The 20,108-nt window shown below is 44.2% G+C and overlaps 2 protein-coding genes and 1 long non-coding RNA gene across 7 annotated transcripts in view; 2 read left to right on the top strand and 1 right to left on the bottom strand.

Annotated features, from left to right (window-relative positions):
* The window catches only part of LOC123723726 (sphingosine 1-phosphate receptor 2), a 32,430-nt gene extending 18,021 nt beyond the window's left edge, over window positions 1–14,409 (top strand). For all 3 annotated transcript variants that reach the window (XM_014193382.2, XM_014193381.2, XM_014193380.2), the window contains exon 2: window positions 10,868–14,409. In XM_014193382.2, coding sequence (XP_014048857.1) covers window positions 11,035–12,156 — 1,122 coding nt within the window. In that variant the 5' untranslated portion in view covers window positions 10,868–11,034 and the 3' untranslated portion in view covers window positions 12,157–14,409. The remainder of the gene's footprint in view (window positions 1–10,867) is intronic.
* Window positions 14,410–14,566: 157 nt separating this feature from the next.
* Window positions 14,567–15,798, bottom strand: LOC123741689 (uncharacterized). Its single transcript, XR_006769192.1, has 2 exons — window positions 15,756–15,798; window positions 14,567–15,314 (listed from the first exon to the last, which is right to left on the bottom strand). It is a non-coding gene; the product is annotated as an uncharacterized lncRNA (long non-coding RNA).
* Window positions 15,799–18,034: 2,236 nt separating this feature from the next.
* On the top strand, window positions 18,035–19,450 carry LOC106601285 (putative nuclease HARBI1). Of its 3 annotated transcripts, none has more exons than XR_006769193.1 (3): window positions 18,035–18,699; window positions 18,888–19,056; window positions 19,251–19,450. XR_006769193.1 is itself a non-coding variant. In XM_045715118.1 (3 exons), exons 1-3 carry the CDS (start codon window positions 18,193–18,195, stop codon window positions 19,035–19,037), a joined length of 585 nt encoding a protein of 194 aa, XP_045571074.1. In that variant the 5' UTR covers window positions 18,035–18,192; the 3' UTR covers window positions 19,038–19,450. The 3 variants fall into 3 exon arrangements, 1 of the variants encoding a protein (XP_045571074.1); XR_006769194.1 differs by having other exon boundaries at window positions 18,035–18,553; window positions 18,626–19,056; XM_045715118.1 differs by having other exon boundaries at window positions 18,035–18,553; window positions 18,626–18,699; window positions 18,888–19,450.
* The last annotated feature ends 658 nt before the right edge of the window (window positions 19,451–20,108 follow it).

Consider the following 20,108-nt stretch of genomic DNA (forward strand, 5'->3'; position numbering starts at 1 on the left):
AAGTATGATGGAGGCCACTGTGTTCTTGGGGACCTTCAATGCTGAATACATTTTTTTGGTACCCTTCCCCAGATGCCTCGGCACAATCCTGTCTTGGAGATCTACGGACAATTCCTTCGACCTCATGGCTTGGTTTTTGCTCTGACATACACTGTCAACTGTGGGACCTTATATAGACAGGTGTGTGCCTTTCCAAATCATGTCCAATCAATGTAATTTACCACAGGTGGACTCCAATCAAGTTGTATTAACATCTCAAGGATGATCAATGGAATTGCAAACACCTGAGCTCAGTTTCGAGTCTCATAGCAAAGGATCTGAATACTTATGTTAGTAAGGTATTTCTGTTTTTGCTGAGGAATTGTTTTTATTTAATCCATTTCAGAATAAGGCTGTAGCGTAACAAAATGTTAAGGAGTCTGAATACTTTCCAAAGGCACTGTATGTTGTACGCCTGTTATCATGTATGTTGCAAGCCCCATTGCTTCCTGACTTTATACACTGCATTGTGTCTAATGGTCCTGCTGAGATATAAATCTGTCTTCCTTCCTGCACAGACATCTTTTTAATGTTCCATCTCACTGCATTTGTGTTGATACCGCAGAGACACTATTGGCACTTGGCGTCAAGGGTGATAACCTGTGGTCAGGGACCGCTGTGGGGGAGGAGGCGTTAAGGGGAGGGAGTGCAAAATGGAACAATCCTCCTGACAGCTAGCAGAGCTCTCAACGAGTATACTCACAACACCATTCGACAGGCCAAAAATGGAACCCGACAAAGCACCCAATCACAGCAAAGATGGGTCCTACCCTGCGTGGGACTATGATGGATAATGATAACCCATAAGCCTCTGGCTGCTCTAAAAACCTGAGAGAGATTAGCTAGGAGGAGGAGAGAGATTACTACCACAGAGGTAAGATTGTGTCTGTCTGGTGCTTTGATGCTAATACAATAACTTTAATGTGATAGAGGGGTAGTGTGAAGTAGAGGTCATCTCAGATCTGGAAATTTACATCCAAATCAAATTGAATTTGTGAAATTCCCATCTGACATTTTTTGCAAAATCAATACCCCATCCGATACGGATCCGAGGTGGACCAGATCCGACCCAAAATATGTCAGAGAATCAGATCCAATTTGGGTCAGGTCTGTATCAGACCCAAATGGATCTGAATTTTTTTTTTAAATGCAGCTTTATTACTGCGCATGCCAGCAGAATGTCTGACTTCACAGGCAGGCAGTGAACGTTAACACTCAGCGTGCCGGAATTCCATAACTACTAGAATGTCCATGACGGTCATTCTGACCATTTGATATTTCAATTGTATAAATATTCCATAATAAATAATTAATTGCTAAATGAATGCATTATTATGTTAAAATACGTCATAAGAAACATCGGATGCCAAATGCAAATTATAATCAGTCAGAAAATGTATTGCTTGATCCAGAAGCGCATAGATTGTATGTCCACCAGGCCTGTCCAAACTAAACCTAAACTATATTGAAACTACACCTATAATAATAATAATAATGCGACACAGCAAGATGCATTTCGCAGCATGGGGATGAGTATTTGCATTAACAAAGAAACAAGGAGCTTACCAAATAGCCTACAGGAACATACACTAATGAAAATGTTATGTTCTTTCAAATATTTACATTTTGTATTCTGTTACCGAACACCTTCATTAACACAACCAAATGACATTGGCACGAAGGGGGGTTCTATGAGGCCAGGCTTTTTTAGTTAAATGGATTTATTAGACTGGTGGCTATTGGTACTCCTCAAGGCCTGGCTATTCTACTGTTAAATATGATATCTGTTATACTCACAGACATTATTGTAACAGTTTTGGAAACGTTAGAGTGTTTTCTATCCAAATCTACCAATTATATGCATATCCTAGCTTCTGGGCCTGAGTAACAGGCAGTTTACTTTGGGCACGCTTCTCATCCAGACGTCGAAATACTGCCCCCAAGCCATAAGAAGTTTTAACTCACCACAAGTTATGAGCTGCGGAGCTTCTCAAAGTATTTTTTTTCGTCACCTCACACAGAAAGCCAACAGAGTGTTGTACATGAATTGGGAATGACCATAGTTCCTCACTAAATTTGAAAAATCTTTCCAACACTCTCCTTCTTGAGGTTAAGTAACCTCGGTGTGAAATAGCAACATATTGCTTATCCCAGTGGCGGATTTAGGTATAGGCAACATGGGCAGCCGCCAGGGGCGGCATCTTGCCGAGGAAGGCATGGGGCGCCCGCACATAAAAATTAGGAATGGTGACATTTGTGCAATCGGTTTTCTATCGCTCATTTGCACGTCACGTCAATGATATCATGTCACCGTGTCGGACTGTGGGTCAATTAACCTTGTCGGAGTGGGCGCCCTGATTCTAGTTTGTGAGCTAGGCCGGCTACTGCCTAAGAAGGTCTCCCACTCAGAAGTACGAGATGGGGCGGGGGTAGGTTGACCTCCGGTCTCCCCACTGGAAGCCTGAGGTAGGGGGAGCAGGAGAATCTATCAAATAGCGCACCTCTAACTTTGTACTGTACTAATGCAATTAGTCAAATCAGTCACACCACAAAATGCTACAAAATAAACAACAATTCATTCATAACTCTGGATATATAGTTTCAGACATTGTTGCATTTTTGCAAAATCATTAAGAATAATATAAAAGCAGTCTGCACACCACCAAGGTGAATTTGTTTAGTCTTGACTCTTGGTTGACAGTGTTGGGGGATGGGTAATGTATTGATGCTAGATGGCCAAATCAACACATTTGTTTCTATTTGTGTCATAAGCGTCGTAATGATCGGACCAAACTGCAGCGGGGATGTGAATCATCTTCTTGATTTATTAAAGAAATGAACACTGAACAAAAGCACGACGGAAAACAGTCCTGTAAGGTACATAGACTATACATGGAACAACCACCCACAAACACAAGAGAAAATAAACCCACTTAAATATGGCCTCCAATTAGAAGCAACGATAACCAGCTGCTTCTAATTTGAGGTCGTTCCCAAAACTAACATAGAAATAGACAAACTAGAAAACCCACATAGAAATAGAAAACATAGAACATAAACCAAAAACCCCGAAACACACTAAACAAACACACCCCTGCCACGTCCTGACCAAACTACAATAACAAATAACCCCTTTTACTGGTCAGGACGTGACAATTTGTCTTTGTTACTTCTTTTTGATATTTGAGTCTCTTATTTTTGTATATATTTTTATATTTATATAGTTTGAAATGTTATGATTATTTATTTGTGTTGTTCTAAATGTCTGAATAAAAATTACAGTTAATGGAGAATTGGTTTTTTGGTTTTTTTGCTGAAGGGGGGTTTGCCCTGGGAGCCATACAAGCTAGAACCGCCACTGGCTGATCCCATGAAATAGGCTACCTGAACACTTCTCCGTTGCGCAAATACAGCTGTGTCTGTTCCAAGCTCATTGGCGCAGGAAACAGTGAGGGCCCAGTTGAAACAAGTTAGTCAACATGGGTCAGTATCCGCAGAGACACTATTGGCGCTTGGCGTCAAGGGTGATAACCTGTGGTCAGGGACCGGGGTGGGGGAGGAGGCGTTAAGGGGAGGGAGTGCAGAATGGAACAATCCTCCTGACAGCTAGCAGAGCTCTCAACGAGTATACTCACAACACCATTAGACAGGCCAAAAATGGAACCCGACAAGGCATCCGATCACAGCAGAGATGGGTCCTACCCAGCGTGGGACTATGATGGACAATGATAACCCATAACCCTCTGGCTGCTCTAAAACCTGAGAGAGATTAGCTAGGAGGAGGAGAGAGATTCCTACCACAGAGGTAAGATTGTGTCTGTCTGGTGCTTTGATGCTAATACAACAACTTTAATGTGATAGAGGGGTAGTGTGAAGTAGAGGTCATCTCAGATCCGGAAATTTAGATCCAAATCGAATTGGATTTGTGAAATTCCCACAAAATTTTTTGCAAAATCAATACCCCATCCGATTCGGGTTTCCGAGGTGGACCAGATCCGACCCAAAATATGTCAGAGAAATGTCAATACGTGAACAGTTGTCCGTAGCGCAAATACAGCTGTGTCTGTTCCAAACCCATTGGCGTGGGAAACAGTGAGGGCCCAGTTAAAACAAGTTAGTCAACATGGGTCAGTATCCCTGTGGAACGCTTTCGACACCTTGTAGTCCATGACCCGACGAACTGAGGTAGTTCTGGGGACAAAAGGGGGTGCAACTCAATATTGGTGTTCCTAATGTTTTGAACACTCAGGGTACTGTATATGTATGTGCGTCTCCATGTGTCCATGTGACTGAGTGCAGTTATACAAGACGATGTTGTGTCTAAGGTATCTCAAACACTGATGTCTAGGTTCACTGGTTTCCCCTGCAGCAGGAGAAAGTGGAGCTGGGAAGCTGTGAGTGCTGCAGTGACAGCAGGTGGGTAATGGAACAGCTATCTGGGAGGGGAGCAGCAGGCACACAGACACACTGCTAATTTGGGCTTATCAGGTGTTGCTGGGAAAGGGAAAACACCACCTGGGGCTTTTGTGAGAGCAGAGCAGGGAGCTATCAGTGGGTCACATGACCACTATGCGGGGGGGGGGCTTTGTCTCAGTGTGGGGTTAGGAACCAGATCATTTTGTCCACCAGCCGGCTCTCTCTGTCCAACCGCCTGGTTTTACAGCGCCTCAGAACGGGTCTTGACTGGAAGTCTATGGTAGGAGCGTACGAAACAACCGCTGGTTTTAATTGGCTGATCTCTCAGTAATAATTGGCTGATCTCTGTCCATCACCATCAAGCTTAACCCTTAGAACCTCCCCCCTACATTGTGGACTTCAAAGTGCGAGCAACGCAGGTGAGTTTGGAAAATCTGAAAGTACGCATCTTAGAAATAGAATCAATTGGGCTAATGAGAGAGAACATTTATTTTGATTGCCGATTTTCACAAATTTTCACAAGTCCCATCTACTACACTTCCCTTTCAAGTCCCACTTTGTTGCACAGTGTTGACAGGCTCTGCACCAGTCGAGCCCGTGGAAACCAGAGGATAAGGTTTCAGAAGATCTTTACTATTCGGACTCCTGAATATTCAGCATGGTTCATTTGAATATCGTACTAAATACACATTGCATGATAAACTTTGAGCAGCTTAGATTATGTAAGACGGATAGTATTATCTGGTTGTTTTAGTTCTGATCATTTGTGGATGTAAAACAACCTTGGTGTTGGAGACACACTAGATGGGCTACATGGTCACAAACTAAACTCAGCAAAAAAAGAAACGTCCTCTCACTGTCAACTGCGTTTATTTTCAGCAAACTTAACGTGTGTCACGGCTGTGATAAGGAGCGGACCAACCAAGATGCAGCGTTTGTGTTCCACATATTTAATATATAGTGAAACGTGATGCAATACATAAATACTTAAACTAATCAGAAAACAACAAACTAACCAGAAAACAACAAACCGTGACGCAGAGAGGGAAGAAACACACTACTCAAAATATAATCACCCACAAGGACAGGTGGGACAAACATCAACTTAAATATGGCCTCCAATTAGAGACAACAACAACCAGCTGCCTCTAATTGGAGGTCATGCCAAACAACAACCAACATAGAAATACAAAAACTAGAACTGAACATAGACATACAAAAACAGATAAACACCCCCTGTCACGTCCTGACCCCTCTACCATAGAAAATAACAACTTACTATGGTCAGGACGTGACAATGTGTAAATATTTGTATGGACATAAGATTCAACAACTGAGACATAAACTGAACAAGTTCCACAGACATGTGACTAACAGAAATTGAATAATGTGTCCCTGAACAAAGGGGGGGGTCAAAATCAAATGTAACAGTCAGTATCTGGTGTGGCCACCAGCTGCATTAAGTACTGCAGTGCATCTCCTCCTCTTGGACTGCAACAGATTTGCCAGTTCTTGCTGTGGGATGTTACCCTACTCTCCCACCAAGGCACCTGCAAGTTCCCGGACATTTCAGGTGGGAATGGCCCTAGCCCTAGCCCTCACCCTCCGATCCAACAGGTCCCAGATGTGCTCAATGGGATTGAGATCCGGGCTCTTCGCTGGCCATGGCAGAACACTGACATTCCTGTCTTGCAGGAAATCACGCACAGAACGAGCAGTATGGCTGGTGGCATTGTCATACTGGAGGGTCATGTCAGGATGAGCCTGCAGGAAGGATACCACATGAGGGAGGATGATGTCTTCCCTGTAACGCACAGCGTTGAGATTGCCTGCAATGACAACAAGCTCAGTCCGATGATGCTGTGACACACCGCCCCAGATCATGACGGACCCTCCACCTCCAAATCGATCCCGCTCCAGAGTACAGGCCTTGGTGTAACGCTCATTCCTTCGACGATAAATGCGAATCCGATCATCACCCCTGGTGAGACAAAACCACGACTCGTCAGTGAAGAGCACTTTTTGCCAGTCCTGTCTGGTCCAGCGACGGTAGGTTTGTGCCCATAGGCAACGTTGTTGCTGGTGATTTCTGGTGAGGAGCTGCCTTACAACAGGCCTACAAGCCCTCAGTCTAGCCTCTCTCAGCCTATTGTGGACAGTCTGAGCACTGAAGGAGGGATTGTGCATTCCTGGTGTAACTTGTTGCCATCCTGTACCTGTCCTGCAGGTGTGATGTTCGGATGTACTGATTCTGTGCAGGTGTTGCTACACGTGGTCTGCCACTGCGAGGACGATCAGCTGTCCGTCCTGTCTCCCTGTAGCGCTGTCTTAGGCGTTTCACAGTACGGACATTGCAATTTATTGCCCTGGCCACATCTGCAGTCCTCATTCCTCCTTGCAGCATGCCTAAGGCACGTTCACGCAGATGAGCAGGGACCCTGGGCATCTTTCGTTTGGTGTTTTTCAGAGCCAGTAGAAAGGCCTCTTTTTAGTGTCCTAAGTTTACATAACTGTGACCTTAATTGCCTACTGTCTGTAAACTGTTAGTGTCTTAATGACCGTTCCACAGGTGCATGTTCATTCATTGTTTATGGTTGATTGAACAAGCATGGGAAATTTAAAGCCTTTACATTGAAGATCTGTGAAGTTATTTGGATGTTTACGAAAAAGGGACGTTTCTTTTTTTGCTGAGTTTACATAGCTTTGATAATGACCCCATATCTAGGCTATGCAGCATGAGCATACATGTTTGGTGATGCGTCTTCGGATCCTCTCTTGATGCAAATGTGCTCCCTGAAGCATTTTATGATTTCCTGTCTCTCCGAATGACACCTGAGAAACGTATTTCTGGTGCTTGTCTTCCTGTCTCTCGCTGCTGCCTTTTACCTCTTATTTCCTCTCACTCTCTTTCCATCCATCCCTCCCTCTCTCTCTCTCTCTCTCTCTCTCTCTCTCTCTCTCTCTCTTTCTTTTTTACACACTCACAATGGAGACACCATTCTCCAGCCTGTACTGTATGGCCGAGACCCCTGGTCTCGCAGTAGACCATTGAACACTAATGTGGGTTAGAGTAGGGCCTTCAGCCATGGAAATACAGATGCCTGAGGCTTTAGGTTCTTGCACCAGTGAAAAACCTGCCAGTGGAACCACATGAACCTCACATAGTACACAGACTTGTTCTCTCATTGGATCTAGGCCTACCCCTCAGTGTAATCGATCATCTCAGTCACTCTTATCACATCCTGTTGTTGAAGGTAGGTAGGGAGGGAAGGAATCGTGGCAGGTGTGTTTTGGTCTTGGTGCTGAGCATGTGTTTATCTGTTATGGCTATAGCAGCAGGGATATGACAGTGATGTGTGATGTATGAGGTGTCAAGACAGTGCACAGCTTTGTCTCGTGCCGTATGAGGTTCGGGACTACAGAGCAGTGGAACAGGAAGTCTGCTGCTCTCATGTCCTGTCTGTCAGCTAGTTGCCGTGGAGACGTCTGGGCCTGTGTGGCACAGGGCAGGGCAGATCAAGGGCGAGACAACAGCACTGCAGGTAAACCAGCCCATCAGGTTTCACACGCTGTCAAATCCCCTGATCACAGAGATGTCATGTGGCACGCCAAGGTCTCCACGGTGACGCACAGTCTGACAGGGGACCTTGAGCTGTCGTCTACGAGCAAAGTCGGGAAACAGTCGGGAAACTCTCCTTAGAAATCTGACTGAAGAGAACTAACTGAAAGATGAGCTGAGAGGAAGGAAGAAGCTGCTTCCAAAACATCACATAATCTCCTCTTGCTCTGTTCCATCTCAGCAGTTTTTAGAGAGCTGGTTTATATTGAGTCCTCCAATAACAACATCATTATCGTCTGCAGTAGTAATGTAACTTGATGTAATTACACTGGTGCGGCTGGCAGAGCCACTCAGCCTCAAGCCCTGATTTCTCTCTACTTATGGACACAGGAAACCAGGGGACGGGCGGAGACCTGATGCTGTGATTCCGATAAGGAAATAGGAATATATTAATTGAATTGAATCAACTTTATTGTTCCACAGAGGGGACATTGGATTTGACCCCAGCATAAAATGGGCATACATCAGCACACGTCCAACGGCTAATACAGTTGCAGCAGCCCTATTGGGAGTAGTCTGACCAGGGAGGGAGTGACTCCAGCATGGCTTGGTGTGGCTGTGTTATTCAGGCTGAAAGGCAGAGCTCCTCTGAAGGAGACTATTGTTCTTTTGTTCCTGCTTGAGGAAACAGCAGAGCATTCTGGTTATTATTAGTAGCCAAGAGCAGCTGTGTGTGTGTTCAACCTGTGTGTGTGTGTGTGTGTGTGTGCAGCTGGACTGGTGTGCTGCTCTCCTCAGCTCTCTGTGTGTTAAGTATATACTCTTAGGTGTGTGTGTGAGAGTGTATAGGGCTATGTTCAGTACATTCCATTCCTGTGTACGGTGCATGGACAGGCACATGACGTTGAAGCTTATATGTGGGGGTCTGGTGTGTGCTGGTATCAGTGTGTGTTTTTGTGAGTATGTGTGCACGAGTGCGTGAGGGTTTTGTGTGCGTCACAGAGATGTCTCAGATTCCTGCCTTTGTGTCCAGATGCCATTCCACATGGGCACGCCGCTCTTTCCACTCTCCCCAGCCCAGCCCCTCTCTCACCCTCACTGAGGTTTGTCACAGCCCAGTAGACAGGACGGCAGTTAGACTACCTAGCGAGCTACCCAAACCAGCAGTAAAACCGTTTAGATTAGGGAAATGAAGCAGGCAGCAGCAGTTCAGGCTGTAGAGAGGAGGCGTGCAGTGAAAGCATCAGGATCAGGTTACTATGAGCTGTTCTCCAGACGCATCTCGTTACCGTCGACGTATTTAAGAGACCAGCTCAGACTCTAATCAATTTTCCAGAACCTCTTTACTGTTGGACAGCTTTTATTTTTGTTTTAACAGACCCTCCTTTTGCTTTCAACACTGTTTTGACTTTTGGGTACTGATTGCAAGCTTTCTTTATGGACAAGTGTGTTATTTGCATACATTTGATTGAAAGCTATTATTTTAAACTGTATCATTCAAATGAACAAATGGCTCAATTTGAATTAATTGTTGAATGTAAATGTTTAAGGGTAGAGTGGATCTGAAAACCAGTAACACACATCTGCTAATTAAAATGTTATGACCCAACTGTGGCTTTTACAACTATCTTAACCAATGACCATGAGAATAGATTTTTCATTTCACTTTAGATTGGTTAATAATATGATTCCCACACGTCTGGAAAGTCCCCATCTTGTGATATGCCCTCCAGTGTTTGGGGGTCATCACGTTGAGTCCTGCCCCTGGCCCTAGTCTGGCTGATCCACGATCTATGCTGCAATGCTGGTGTTAGAGTGAGTTCAATGGAGTTAAATGTTGCTCAGTCTGGACAACGATGGTGTGACGGAGCAGAGTGTTGACAGCAAAGTGCTTAGAAATGGTGAGCGGAATATCCTCGGTAGACAGACAGACCTGGCTGCTGTCTGTTCTATCCTGACGGACCGTTAGGTTCTGAGGTTACAGCCTATAGGTGATCTCTGTCTGCAGAAATATCTAGGCTACTGTTCTGGAAGAAAAATGTCTTGTTTCCTATTTTTCCTCGTACTGATTTTCCTAGGAATTACAGTTCCAGATTGGTCAAAGAGTGTAACTCTTCATGATAGGTTATTATGATGACGTAAACTTTGTCCTGGAGTCTCTCAAAGCTCAACACTAATACACTATCTCCTTACTGCCATTCCAATCCTGTTGCACAGACAAAAGCAGCAACTGTCTGCCTGTGTGGGTGTTTAGCTGGAGATGTAGCAAAAGGACACAGTACACAGTGTATTTGCAGCAGTAGCACATGTTGTAACACACAGTCCTCTCTGTGTAATGCTCAGGGGAGAGTTGTGGCTAAAGGCAGATGCCAGATCTGTCCGGATTGGATCTATTTTTGAACCCTAAGAAATGTCTGATCACCCCAGGTCCACAGGCCAAAGCAGGCCCTATGGCAGTAAGAATCAGTCACACACACATCACACACAACTGCTCTGATTTGTGTCATAAGCAAGTCTGACCTTAATAAACTATTTCACTGTAACACAGACCAACTCATTACTTTGTCTCCCCTAGATGAGTTGACACTTGAATCAACCGTTTTCCCCCTTTTAAAATGTCTATTTAAAGGGAAAAATCTACTTCATTGTTATCTCCAGCACCACCCCAACATCAACGTGTAAAAATTGTGCTTTTTATATGTTTTGTAGTAAAAAAGTGTTTCCAATGATATCATCAACCAATTAGTAGACAATTAGTAGGCAATGCCTACTCATAATTGGTTAAAATCACACGATGCACACTATTATATGCCCTGTTGGTAATCCTGACCATGTCTCTCTGTTTCTCTGCAGGTGACCCAACCAGGCTTCCTGGGCCACAGAGACGTGATTCTGGGACGGGCACAGTCCCTCCCCTCAGCCTGCCTGCCCTGCGTCCTCCCCCTTTCTCCCAGACGTCTCCTCTTGAGAGAATGACCATCGGCCCAGACCAGCTCTACCGCCACCATACCACTGTGTGAATGACTCTTTGCCGAAAAGCCACCGTGCTCTGCCACCCCGTTGTTGCCATGAAGAGCAAGTATTCCCAGTACTACAACCGGACCCTGATCCATGCCTACTATGTGTTTGCCAAGGACATGACCTCGGAGGAGCTGGAGGAGCGCACCAACGGGAAGGCCCAGCTCAGCTCCCTCAACATCGTCTTTGTCATCATCTGCAGCATCATCATTCTGGAGAACTTGCTGGTGCTCATTGCCGTGTTCCGCAACAAGAAGTTCCACTCCGCCATGTTCTTCTTCATCGGGAACTTAGCCTTCTCTGACCTGCTGGCCGGCTCAGCCTACATCGCCAACATCTTCCTATCAGGGCCAAGGACCTTTGAGTTGGTGCCGGTGCAGTGGTTCATCCGGGAGGGCACAGCCTTTATAGCGCTGGCCGCCTCCGTCTTCAGCCTGCTGGCCATCGCCATCGAGCGCTACATCGCCATCACCAAGGTCAGGGTGTACGGCTCCAACAGGACGTGTCGTATGTTCCTGCTGATCGGGACGTGCTGGGTCACCTCCATCCTCCTGGGGGGCCTACCCATCATCGGCTGGAACTGCATCAACAACCTGCCTGAGTGCTCGGTCTTGCTGCCCCTCTATTCCAAGAAGTACATCCTGTTCGTGGTCACCATCTTCAGCATCATCCTGCTATCTATCGGTATCCTTTACGTGCGGATCTATCTGATCGTGCGCTCCAGCCACCAGGAGGCCACCAACTCTCCGGCTTACGCCTTGCTGAAGACGGTCACCATTGTGCTGGGCGTCTTCATCGTGTGCTGGCTGCCCGCCTTCACCGTCCTCCTCCTGGACACCTCCTGCCGCAGGGTGGACTGCCCCGTCCTCTCCAAGGCAGACATCTTCTTCGGCATCGCCACGCTCAACTCGGCACTCAACCCGCTGATCTACACGCTACGCAGTAAGGACATGAGAAAAGAGTTCCTGCGCGTGCTGTGCTGCTGGGGACTGCTGACCAGCGGGCGTCCCGCTGACCGATGCCTGGTGCCCCTCAAGAGCTCCAGCTCTATGGAGCACTGCACCAACAAACACGAACACCAGACCACGCCCATCATGCAGGCAGAGTGCACCACCTGTGTCTGACTCGATGCTATAATCACACAGTGTGTGTTTCTGAATGTGAATGTGTGTGCGTGCGTGTCTGTTTCGACTGGGTGTGTGAGAGGGATAGTGTGTGTGATGGGGCTGTGTGCAGGTGAAGAGACTTAAAGAGGAAAGCACACCTGTGAACCCCCCATCCCCACTCCAGACCTGCCACACAGACGACCGTCTGTCTGTTTGTCTGGAGAGATGTCACAACATCGTTGACTCTCATTACAATCATACCTGTGTGAATTCACAATCAGCATTCAACCGATTCACCACAAGAGCGTGATAACACAATCATCCTCGAGTGAATTCACTATTATTCAATGAATTCACAATCGTAGCTGAGCCTTTTTTTTGTCTTTTTTTTAAACAATGTTTTAAACATTTTCTTAGAGACTTTCACAGAGTGGAGTCACAATCTTTGTTGAGGGAGTCTTGAATATAACGATACATTAATTAATGTTCTGCATGTCCGCTTGTTTTACATGTATGCAGACTCTCTTATTGAAAGCCAAATCCACAGACACCATATACATAATCGTGGTGCTGAGTTTTTGGTGTGTTTTACTGCACCCCGATAATGGAAAGCTTTCAAATATTGCACTTTGTAGACATTTAGGCGTTGTGTGATTGTTTATGGCTGTCACCCTCTTGAAAGGTTAAACCACAGAAGTTTCCCTGAGTGAATTATATATGTATCCATACATACAATACTCATAGTCCTTTGCTCATATAGAGAGACGTGAGGCACCCAGGCAGTGACTTGTCCTCACTCAGTACTGCACTCCATGCAGGCCAAAACCCTTACAAGTACCCCTCTAAACCAGGGCTTTATATCTTCATATATAAACATGCATAGATCCCTTTGATTAACTGCAAAAACAAAAGTACTCTGCTTACGTATATTGCATGACATTTAACTCCTTTGTAAGAACTAATGTGTATTGGTGTACTCCAGTAAGTTCAGCTTGTTCATTAACAATCTCTCTCTCTCTCTCTCGCTCTCCGCCCACTTTTAAATCTGTCTCTCTCACTTTTACTGTTGTCTTTTGTAACTAATGTTTCCTAAGAGGAAGGCCCAATCAGAAAACACATTTCCTGAAGTGAGTTGGCACTGATACATTTCATTCAATGACAGCTACCCAGCAGCCGATAACCAACATGATTGTTGTTTTAACAAAGTTGTAGCAACGCAGTGGCAGAGTGTGCTTTCTGTTATTATTGGGCCTTGCTCCAGGGGAATGGGCCTGAATGTAAGTCTGAAGTGTTTGGAGCGAGACCGCTCTATTTTTTACAGTATTATTGATCATTGACTTGTCAGTGACGTGCAGAGAGTGGGATTAAACAGGGTAGGTCAATCTCACTGTGAAGTCTTAAAAACAGACCACAACAAATAACAGCAATATCACCACCAAGCCAGTCCAGGTAGAATGGTTGAAAAATAGCACAGTCCTGTTCAACACAGGAAGACATGGGATTAGTCCAGAGTAAACACGTCTCATCTTCCCCAATCCCAATAATCCCCCTCCATAAACGAGAGAAGATCCAGTTTCAAGGGGAGCGGGGGTCTCCATTCCCTTCTCACGAGAGGTCGCCCTCTTTATTCTCTCAAGACACCTAAATAAACTCTACATCCTCTAACGACAGGGAAGTCCTGTGTTTCATAAAGCGGTTCCTGTTGTTCAGGAAGAACCTCATCTGCCTTTGTCCAGACACACTCACTCTCACTTGGCCACGCTTCTGGTCCTCATATTTCCATGCAGGTTTTTACAGCCTGCTAGTTAGACAGCGAGCCCTAGCCTGGAATCCAAACTGATATGCTCTGTTCCAATTGTTTCACTTCACAATAAACTGAGCCTATAAATGTAGATTCCAGGCTAGGCCAGACCAATAGGAATAGTGAAAGCACTATGGCAGCTTCCATATTGCCTGACTGCCTGCTCTCTCCCGGGTTTCTTAAAAGACAACGCAAACATACCTATCACTTCATTCGTGTTGCCTAACCCTGTATGATTTGTATAAATATATGAATAACTATGTATGTAAGTATGTATGTACAGTATGTATGTACAGTATGTATGTACAGTATGTATGTATGTATGAACTGTGTTCATGTATGGAATGTCTTGTGTGTCCAGTAGCACTATGCATGTGTCAGAACGGTACATATTAAACACTAATAGTGGTACATCATTTGTTTTTCTTAAATGCATTCCTTTTTATAAAATAAATGAAATATCAAAAGAATCCAATGCGTTTTGTGTGTGTGTTTTTAACCAAGTGGATGTGTGGACACAAAAGTTCATATTTGTGCATGTATTGTATGTGGAAAAACATGTCCTGATACGTTTCACTTTCCAGGCCTATTGCCATCTTTCAAAATCACACATGGCTGCACGAGGTGTAATTGAAAACTGATATTTAATACAAACATGCTCTAACAAAGTCTAAAAAATACTTGTTTCAACATGAAAAAGCTCTATGCAAATGTTGCCATTAAACTTTTCCCATTTAACCTTGGCCTTCACATCTAACAGGATGGTTTTAACTGCTTCCAGACTAACATGAGAAAGAGTTCTGTTGTGTGAAATGTTAGGGATGACCATAAGGGGCGGGAGAGGTCAGGGGGGAGAGAAAGAAAATGGGGTGTGGCAGGCAGTTTTGAGAAATTGTTATTTAGGAGAGAGAGTGGCTGTTTTTCTGGGCGCTCCATAAAGATGGGAGACAGCCTTGGGAGGGAGGGCGGACTCTGGGCCACGGCCCGGGAGAGGCTGACGGAGTGTGGCCTTGAAAGAGAGTCTGGACTGGTTGCTGTCAGACGTCCAGGATTCCTGGGTGGGAGCATTGGCTGAATCAGCCCCAGGAGGCTGCGCTGCGGTCATGGCTAAAAGGGATCCAGCTTTTGTCAAATTAAAGTCCGATTTGACTTTTCGTAGCAGGTTAGAACTTACGCAGCAGGTTAATATAATTAACATAGCAGGTTAGGAGAATTAGGCTAAGGTTAGGAAAAGGGTTAGGTAAAATGCTTTAAAAAATACTTTAAAAGTTAATTTGACAAAAGCTGGATCCCTTCTAGCCAAGACCCTGCGCTGCTGGGAACGTGGCCAATAATTTCCAGAGTTCAGCAGCAGGATATGACAGAGTCTAGAAATCTGTAGGTGAAGAACACAAAAGGCATAAAGGTTTACGCTGTGTGCATAAAGCTCAACTGAAACAGCTGCATATGCTTAAAAAGACATGAACACACTCACGCCACACAGGCACACCCACAAACAGGCATCCACATTGGGAAAAACAAGACTGCACACTTGCGAGTTTAAAACATACAGGCACTTGGAGTCAGCTGCACATTCCTGTTATAGATATATCACAGCAAAAAAACACACAAAGGAGCTCATATGCTCTTGTAACCAATGTGAAATGGGGCGTCAGGGTAGCCTAGTGGTTACCGAGTTGGACTAGCAATCGTTGCAAGTTCAAATCCCCAAGCTGACAAGTTACAAATCTGTCGTTCTACCCCTGAACAAGGCAGATAACCCACTGTTCCTAGGCCGCCAAAAAAATATATAAGAATTTGTTCTTAATTAACTGACCTGCCTAGTTCAATAAAGGTAAAATAAAAATGGTGCGCTAATAGCGTTTCAAGCGGTGACGTGACTCGCTCTGAGACCTTGAATTAGTTGTTCCCCTTGCAGACAAGGGCCGCGGCTTTTGTGGAGCGATGGGTAACGGGTGTCAGTTGTTGATGTGTGCAGAGGGTCCCTGGTTCGAGCCCAGGTAGAGGTGAGAGGGACGGATTACACTCTCAGCCTCAAGAAATTCACTGCACATCAACAGTAATGAACTAGTGCCACCTTGTGGTGAAACAGACTTTAATATTACGGGTACACTCATTTCTTTCATAATATGTTGAGTATGATGTGTGTGAGTTTTAATATAATTATTTTCTTTTTATTCATGGATACTTTGTATTTCTACACATTCATTATTAATTTTTGTTTTCGGTTGCATAATGCAAATAATATAGATCTATATCTATCTATTCGTTCCATTTGTCCAACCCAAAATCAATATGAAGACATGCTGGGTTGTTATGTGCTCAATGGTTCTGTCATGATTTTAATTACATTTTACTGCACACACTTGCAATTATGAAGGTTTGTTTTTCGACAATAGACACAAATGTTGCTATTGTGTACTGGTCGTTCGACGAAATGAGTCCCTTTTGCATCCCTTTGATATTTTAAGTAGAAATTGTGCACCAATATTACATTTTAAAAGTCCGTTATATTAAACGAAGTTGCCTTTAATATAGAACACGTTTCTATATCAATAAAGACACTCTATGCACCCTCTGTGACTTCTAGGAATATTTTAACCCACATAATCCCAAAAGTTTTCACCATCGTTGTTAAGCCCTTTACAATGCTTTGACAAAGTTATTTCTGGAGTTTACGTATTTCATATGATTAGTTATTAATTTTAAGGTAAAAAAAAATAAACATGACCCTCATTCTAAGGTCAACTATGTTATGTGAACTGGACTCTCATTTTAATATGGTGAAACTATTCCTATTTAAATAATTTTTCTAAAGAAACATTGATCATTCAGAAAGTATTCAGACCCCTTAACTTTTTCCACATTTTGTGATGCTACATCCGTATTCTAAAATAGATTGAATCGTTTTTTCCCCCCCTCATCAATCTACACACAATACCCCATTATGACAAAGCAAAAACAGGTTTAGATTTTTCTGCAAATACAAAACTGAAATATCATATTTACATAAGTATTCAGACCCTTTACTCAGTACTTTATTGAAGCACCTTTGGCAGTGATTACAGTCGTGAGTCTTCTTGGCACACCTGTATTTGGGGATCCTCTCAAGCTCTGTCAGGTTGGTTGGGGAGCGTCGCTGCACAGCTATTTTCAGGTTTCTTCAGAGATGTTCGATCAGGTTCAAGTCCAGGCTCTGGCAGGGTCACTCAAGGAGATTCAGAGACTTGTCCCGAAGCCACTCCTGCGTTGTCTTGGCTGTGTGCTTCGGGTCGTTGTCCTGTTGGAAGGTTATCCTTCACCCCAGTCTGAAGTCCTGAGTGCTATGGAGCAGGTTTTCATCAAGGATCTGTCTGTACTTTGCTTCATTCATCTTTCCCTCAAGCCTGACTAGTCTCCCAGCCCCTACTGCTGAAAAACATCCCTACAGCATAATGCTGCCACCACCATGCTTCACCGTAGAGAGGGTGCCAGGTTTCCTCCAAACATGACACTTGGCATTCAGACCAAAGAGTTCAATATTGGTTTCATCAGACCAGAGGATCTGGTTTCTCATGGTCTGAGAGTCTTTAGGCAAACTCCAAGCAGCATATCATGTTCCTTTTACTGAGGAGTGGCTTCCATCTGGCCACTCTACCACAAAGCCCTGATTGGTGGAGTGCTGCAGAGATGGTTGTCCTTCTGGAAGTTTCTCCCATCGCCACAGAGGCACTCTAGAGCTCTGAATACTTTCTGAATGCACTCTATTCAACTTCTCAGATGCATTCAGATTCAGTTTTCTAAATTCAGATTCAAAACCAGAGACATCATCCTGGGCCCTCATTTATCAATGTTGCGTGCGAACAGAAATGTTCATAAAGCATGTGTGCGATCATTTCTAAGCAAAGTGTGGGATTTATCAATTTGTACTTATACTTGAGAATGTGCGTAAATTTAAGCACACCTCTGACCATGCGTACCCACAGCACCTTGTGGTAGAAAAGTCAATCTGGCACAAGCTGCATTATGCAGCTGTTTTCAATGAGCGTGCATAATTTTTTGTTGAGAGCGACGCTTGGCTTATTAGTAGATTTAGTTTTCCAAGGAATATTTTATTGTATCTCTGCAACCAACTCTCTCCAGTATTAGAAAGTGAGACGTAACGCACCAATGCCATCCCAGTGCATACCCAAGTCCTCTCCACCTTGGAATTTTTGGCCACTGGAACATTCCAACGGGAGATTGCGGATCTGTCTGGCATTTCACAACCAACCATGAGCCGAATATTGCCTGCAGTCCTTCATGGCATTATTTCATTGACCCCACAATACATCGTTTCCGTACACTGCTGTGCAACGGACAGACTGAAAGGGGATTTCCATACCATAGCTGGATTTCCCAATGTCATTGGAGCAATTGACTGCACCCACATCGCAATAAAAGCACCATCAGTGAACGAAATCAACTTCGTCAACAGAAAAGGTTTCTATTCTGTCAATGTGCAGGTCATCTGTGATTCACATTTGGCTTTGTTGAATGTAGTGGCCAAATGGCCAGGTGGGACACATGAGTCATTCATTGCGCAGAACAGGTCAGTCGACCTTAACCTCCAGAAGGGAGCTGTTGAGGATATTGGTAAGTGACTTGTGTTTTAATTGCCATGTTAGACCTCTAATGGGAAACTGAATGTTGTGTTCATAACTGCAGGAGACCGGGGCTACCCATTAAAAACCATGGCTGATGACTCCCCTCACAAACCCCTCAAACCAACAAGATGCAAGGTACAACCAAAGCCATGCACGCACAAGAACAACAGTGGCGCGCACCATAGGCCTGCTGAAATGGCGTTGGCTGTGCTTGTCTGGGACAGAAGGCATACTGCAATACCAACCTAGCAAGGCTTGCCTATGAAATTACATCTTCAAATGCCATTACGTGAATGTAATACAATGTGCAAATTCCTTTTTAGGTTTGCTACATTGTCAAGGCTTGCAGTGTGCTCCACAACATTACAATCAAAAATGGCATTCCACTGAATGATCCACCCAGACCGGATGAGCCCATGCCTGACGGAGTTTTTCCCACCACCCATAGCTCTGGAACTGAAGACAAGAGTTAATATCATTAAACGGTTTTAGGTATCTGTTCTTCCAAATATTGAAATCAAATCGACAAGGAAAACACATTTACATTGCGCCAGAATTTGTCTCACATGCTTGACACAATCAACAAGTTATTTCAATGATTGATTTCTCTCTCTCAGGCCGTTGCATACATCCTCCAGCTGCTGTTTGAGTCCAATAATTGATGTGTTGATCTCTTGTTGTTTCAGGACTGCGTCAGTCAAAACATGCCGCGCAGCTGCCAAAGCAGACACCCTTCTTGTAGGCCTGGGGATGGATGAGGGGGTCAGGCAAATCACCCACATCTGTGAAGATTTCATGTTTTGTTATATATTTATTGTGAAGAAAAAATATTTAGATGTGGTCCATGTCTGAATATGGTTGCGAAAATAAAGTTTGGCTTACCATCAGTTGGTGTGTCTGGTATTCCTTCAGGGTCTGGGAGAGGGTCCTCAGTATCACCATCAAATGATGCCAGACACAGGTCTCTCCAATTATGTTGCCAATGCGCTGGTCCATAGCAGACAGTGAAGAGTCACTCCACACTCTTCTTGTTGCACTTCTATCCCTTTTGTGGATAATCTTTTTTTTTGGCATATGTTTTCAAATCAAACCATTTATATTTAATTTCATTAACTGTTCTGCACTCAGATGAGGCAGAATTTACCACAGCTCTAACCTGCTCCCAAGCAATATTTTTTCTCTTATTTGTCAAGCCGTTGATGAGGGCTCTAAAAAGTATGTCTTGTTTTGCTTCCACTTCGGTGATCAAAAGTTCTATTTCAGCGTCCGAAAAGTTTTTTTTCTTTGATTTCTCCATGTTGGCGGACAGAAATTAGTGACATTTCTTGCAGCTTTAAAGGGAAGGTTTATGACCCATAAATGGTCATTTAGGGCGGTTCTTTATGTAAATGAGACTTCACGTGCACTAGCAGTGTTTTAGAACGTGTCTGATTTATCAAGGCAAAATACATACAGGTGTGTGTAAATCAAGCGTACGAGCAATTGATAAATACCAACTTTTTTGTACTTGCTAACATTCAAAATTTTCTTCGTACAGTTCATTT

This window comes from Salmo salar, chromosome ssa03 (assembly GCF_905237065.1).
Source record: "Salmo salar chromosome ssa03, Ssal_v3.1, whole genome shotgun sequence".
NCBI classification, from domain to species: Eukaryota; Metazoa; Chordata; class Actinopteri; order Salmoniformes; family Salmonidae; genus Salmo; species Salmo salar.